Source organism: Alligator sinensis, unplaced genomic scaffold, assembly GCF_000455745.1.
Source record: "Alligator sinensis unplaced genomic scaffold, ASM45574v1 scaffold265_1, whole genome shotgun sequence".
NCBI lineage: Eukaryota > Metazoa > Chordata > Crocodylia > Alligatoridae > Alligator > Alligator sinensis.
Window position 1 is genome coordinate 294,633 of NW_005842961.1, and position 1,755 is coordinate 296,387.

General features: G+C 66.3%; 2 protein-coding genes across 2 annotated transcripts in view; both read left to right on the forward strand.

The window, feature by feature from the left end:
- R3HDM2 (R3H domain containing 2) overlaps window positions 1-478 on the forward strand; it is a 20,949-nt gene extending 20,471 nt beyond the window's left edge. The window contains 1 exon segment of the mRNA XM_025192702.1: window positions 349-478. Coding sequence (XP_025048487.1) covers window positions 349-478 — 130 coding nt within the window.
- Window positions 479-540: 62 nt separating this feature from the next.
- The window catches only part of STAC3 (SH3 and cysteine rich domain 3), a 4,852-nt gene continuing 3,637 nt past the window's right edge, over window positions 541-1,755 (forward strand). Inside the window, exons 1-3 of the mRNA XM_025192703.1 lie at window positions 541-688; window positions 894-954; window positions 1,319-1,580. Of these exons, the coding sequence (XP_025048488.1) occupies window positions 621-688; window positions 894-954; window positions 1,319-1,580 (391 nt within the window). The 5' untranslated portion in view covers window positions 541-620. The remainder of the gene's footprint in view (window positions 689-893; window positions 955-1,318; window positions 1,581-1,755) is intronic.

Here is a 1,755-nt window from a genome sequence, read left to right on the forward strand (position 1 = left end):
GGGCGCCGCGTGGCCGCGCTGGGTTGGTCACTGTACATTTTATTTAACGGGTTTATTATTATTATTGGGGGGGGCGGGGGGATTTTTTGATTTTTAAATATAAAAAGAAAAAAAAATCGTCTGTCACCAAAGGTGGTCTCCGAGTCTGACCCCTGGCCTTTGACCTCATCTGCAAGGGGCATGGTTACACTGTGGTGGGGGGGAGAGGAGAACTGGGTTTGACATCCTGCCCCCCTCCATGCAAGGAGGGCAAGGGGGTGTGACCCCCACCCATGGGGTTATGATCTCATGACCCCCCCCTCAAGATATGCTATGGGCTGGGCCCTGGCTGTACCCCCCCCAACCCAGCATGGGGCAGTCCCCCAAGCTGTGCCCTGGCCCCCATGAGTGTGGCCAGCCCCCGCCCAGCTCGGGTTTCACTGTCATGCGGGCGCAGCTGTCCTGGCCCGTCCGCGGGCACCGCCTGGAGCTGGAGTGAGAGGCCCCGGCCCAGCCTGGCCACAGTGAGTGCCCCCTGCACCCCAGAGCCCCTGCACCCCTCCCCGTCACCCCCCTCGGCCTTACAAGAGCTGCGGGGGCCCTAGGGGTCTGCTGTCTGTCCCTGGGGGTGGGAGAGACCCATGGGGGGGGCCAGCTCTGGTGCTTTCCGTGTACGAGCGTCTGGGGGAGCTGGTGGGGAAACCCAAAGGTGGGCACATTGCAGGGTGGGGGGGGCAGTGACACTATCCCCCAGAGGGGTGAGCCCCTGCAGCCCTGGCAGTGCCTCTCACTCCTGCCCCCCAGCCCCACCCATGCCCCGCACTTCTGACCCGCAGCCCCCGAACAGTGGGACTGGGACTGGGGGGCACAGGAGCAAGGGAGCCAGAGCCGTGACCCCGACCCTGCCTTGGCAGTATGACGGAGAAGGAAGCGCTGGAGCCACCGGCCTCACCGGGAGAGACGGCCGAGGGCCAGGTACGTCCTGGAGCCCAGGGGTCCTGGGCAGCCCTGGTGGGGCAGGGCCTTGCCACTGCCGCCCCCCCAACTTGAAGGTCCCTGGGGGGGTGTTATCTGTGTCTTCCTAGCAGCCAGCATCTCCCCAGGGGGCCGAGTGGGCCGGAGGGCTTGGAGCCTGGGTGCCTGGGTTGTATCCCAGGCCTGGAAGAGGGGGAGCGCCTGGTGCTTTAGGGCAGTGGGGGCTGGTTTCCATGCCCAGCTGGGGAAGGGCTGTGGGGTCTCCTGGGTTCCACCCCTGCCTCCATCACTGCCACGCGGCCCAGGACCCCCCCCCCCCCATCTTCTGTGCCTCAGTTTCCCTGCTGAGCCCCATCTCCCCCAGATCCAGCGGCTCCGGCACCTCTTCCAGCGCAAGGCCCCGGAGCCGCCGCCTGAGACACCCGAGCCGCAGCCCGAGAATGGGGCCCTGGTGAGCCCCTCGGGGGGGCCCCTCTACTACATCTACGAGGAGGAGGAAGAGGAGGAGGAGGAGCCCGAGCCGCCCCCGGAGCTACCGCCGCCCGTCAATGACAAGCCCCACAAGTTCAAGGAGCACTACTTCAAGAAGCCCAAGTTCTGCGACGTCTGTGCCCGCATGATTGTCCGTGAGTGGGGACCTCCTTCCCCTACCCACAATCCCCTGGGGCAACCATGGGGCCACTCAGCCCTGCCCAGAATCCCCTGGGGCAACCACGGGGCCACTCGGCCCTGCCCACAATCCCCTGGGGCAACCACAGGGCCACCTGGCCCTGCCCAGAATCCCCCGGGGCAAGCACGGGG